The following is a 2,541-nucleotide window of genomic DNA, read 5'->3' as shown; positions in this document are numbered from 1 at the left end:
GCCTTGCTCAAGGATCATATGGGGAACACTTCCTTGACTGAGGAATGTGAGCATGTGCGTTATAAGAAGCTAAATATCGTTATACATACGAGTTGGCACTTACCAGATATCGAAAGACCCAACACGAGAAATGCCTGCATTCACGAAATATCAAATTTACATCATACTAGAGAAAGGAGGTCATTATATCAGCTCATTCAAATACCTAACAATTAGAGAGTATCATTCTCTAGCCAACGATGGAACCTGAATTAGCTTACCCAATCAGACTTTGAAAATTCATTCCAGCCATGTCTCTAGCCAACGATGGAACCTGAATTAGCTTACCCAATCAGACTTTGAAAATTCATTCCAGCCATGAGTCACATCAGATAGATCCTTAAGGGTTGTTCCCACGTAAACTAATGCAACTGTAATTGGCTGCAACCAAATAATCATTTGGAAATCAATGTGAAACAAGCATATGAGCCAACCACATGAACACCAAAAAATACCAAATAATCATTTGGAAATCAATGTGAAACAAGCATATGAGCCAACCACATGAACACCAAAAAATTTCAGTGAGCTATAAAGTTATCAATGTGATTGATCTAACAAGGATCAATGACTTTTCATAAATTTCTTTTCCTTTTAAATGAGTGTTCTTTCTTTCATAGAGTGAATGTTCAAACTAGCTTGTACATTCTGACTCTTAAGAATCACGGATCTCTACAATGGTATGATGTTGTCCACTTTGAGCATAAGCTCTCATGGTTTTGTTTTAGGCTTCCCCAAAAGGCCTCATCCCAATGAAGATGTATTCCTCACTCATAAACCTATGATCATTTCCTAAATTAACCAATGTGGGATTCCCTCCCAACAATCCTTCCCTCGAACAAAGTATACTATATAACCTCACTTGAGACCTATGGAGCCCTCGAACAACCTCCTCTTAATTGAGGCTCGACTCCTTCTCTAGAGTCCTCGAACAAAATACACCCTTTGTTCGACATTTGAGTCACTTTTGACTACACTTTCGAGGCTCACAACTTCTTTGTTTGACATTTGAGGATTCTATTGGCATAGGCAGGACTCTGATACCCTCTCCCAACAATCCTCAACACTGACTACTTTCTCGAAACAACCACATAACCCTACAACATTTGGTTACTAAGATAACTCATTAGGCTTTTGAATTAGCTTTTTCCAATGGCATAATACGAATTCGTTCACTACGTAAGCGCCATCCGTCTTGGTTATGAATTTCGTAAAAATGATCAACAAGAAATTAAGGCCGCGGAGAGTAAGCGCCATCCGTCTTGGTTATGAATTTCGTAAAAATGATCAACAAGAAATTAAGGCCGCGGAGAAAGTTGAGGAACATACCATCATTCCCAACCAGGAAGCCAACATGTACTTCCCAAGTGAAATAGGAGTCACAGACAAAAGATAATTCATAATGTTAAACGGAAGCAAGGGAACAAGCCGAAGTAACAGAATGATCTGCAAATCACAGCAGTCAAAAGCTAAGCACAAGACAAAAAAGCAGCTTAAAAAAACAAAAAACTTTCCACATAAAAACCTTAAACCCAGATCTATGAATTGCAATAGCAACCGAGCGGAACTGCGGATAGTCCTTCAACTTGGAAACAACAAAGGATTTCCCAATCTGCAGCACATAGTAAGAAACTCAAATGAATTACATTGACAGGAATGCATTGAAGGCATACTGAATCCAAGAACTTACAGTTCTTCCAAGAAGAAATGCAGCCCCAGCACCAGCAGTGGCACCAATAGAATCAGCAACAATGGCAATGGGTAGCCCAAACAAGTAGCCACCCCCAAGCTGAGGCAGAAAAGGTAGAGATAAAACTTAATGATGGCTTAAGAAACTAGGTAAGGCTGGTCATGAATGAGCATAAAGTATGTAATTTTACTGTCAGGATTGAGGCAGGAACAGCCATGATTGTCAATGGAATGTATGCAATGGCCCTGCATTTATAGTGCTTCTAATAAGAGATGGTTGGTTGAGAAGGGATCATTTCAATAAATGGGTAGAGTGACTCACAACACAACGGGACCCCAGACGCCAAGATCCTGATGAACCCATAACAAGAAATCCTTCAAAATCTGCAGAGAAGTTAAGAATTTAAAGAAAAAAATTAGTAGAACCCTATTGCTTCGTGAAAGAACCAAAACACAATTCCCAAAAAATGAATCAACCATCAATTAGTAGAACCCTGTTCTGTATAATGTGTACTCACTAATTATATGTAACTTTTTGTAGAAATTATATTATATTAACTATTTCATTTAAATAATTATGTTTAAAAAATAAATGGTAGAAAATAATTAAAGGTAGTCTTTCAGGAAATTTGACTATAAATTTAAAATTAGGTATTTAATCGGTATGAATGAGATAGAATGAACTTTTGACATTTTAATCGAACATATATGTTTTAACAAATTTTGAATTTTGTACCAGAAAAACTAATCAAATATTAACGAATATATATATATATATATATATATATATATATATATATATATATATATATA

The 2,541-nt window shown here is 36.4% G+C and overlaps 1 protein-coding gene across 1 annotated transcript; it reads right to left on the bottom strand.

Moving 5' to 3' along the window:
* Positions 1–14: 14 nt before the first annotated feature.
* Positions 15–2,208, bottom strand: LOC111475633 (TVP38/TMEM64 family membrane protein slr0305-like). The gene is made up of 7 exons (XM_023119924.1): positions 2,051–2,208; positions 1,920–1,974; positions 1,730–1,828; positions 1,565–1,651; positions 1,369–1,485; positions 328–420; positions 15–134 (listed from the first exon to the last, which is right to left on the bottom strand). The coding sequence occupies exons 1-7, from the start codon at positions 2,206–2,208 to the stop codon at positions 60–62; spliced, it is 684 nt and encodes a 227-aa protein (XP_022975692.1). The 3' UTR covers positions 15–59.
* Between the last annotated feature and the right edge of the window lie 333 nt (positions 2,209–2,541).

Source organism: Cucurbita maxima, unplaced genomic scaffold (genome assembly GCF_002738345.1).
Source record: "Cucurbita maxima cultivar Rimu unplaced genomic scaffold, Cmax_1.0 Cma_Scf02178, whole genome shotgun sequence".
Classification (NCBI taxonomy): Eukaryota; Viridiplantae; Streptophyta; class Magnoliopsida; order Cucurbitales; family Cucurbitaceae; genus Cucurbita; species Cucurbita maxima.
Note: the sequence above shows the minus strand (reverse complement) of the source record. Positions and strands in the feature narration are given on the sequence as shown.

What these genes read in the sequence shown, in the direction of transcription:
- LOC111475633 (XM_023119924.1), bottom strand. Translation starts at nt 2,208, where the DNA reads ATGGTTGATTCATTTTTTGGGAATTGTGTTTTGGTTCTTTCACGAAGC. An exon ending in GTCTGGGGTCCCGTTGTGTT is followed by an intron (nt 1,975 to 2,050) that starts GTGAGTCACTCT and finishes CTATAAATGCAG; the next exon opens with GGCCATTGCATACATTCCAT. An exon ending in CTTCCTGGTTGGGAATGATG is followed by an intron (nt 421 to 1,368) that starts GTATGTTCCTCA and finishes ATTTGGTTGCAG; the next exon opens with CCAATTACAGTTGCATTAGT.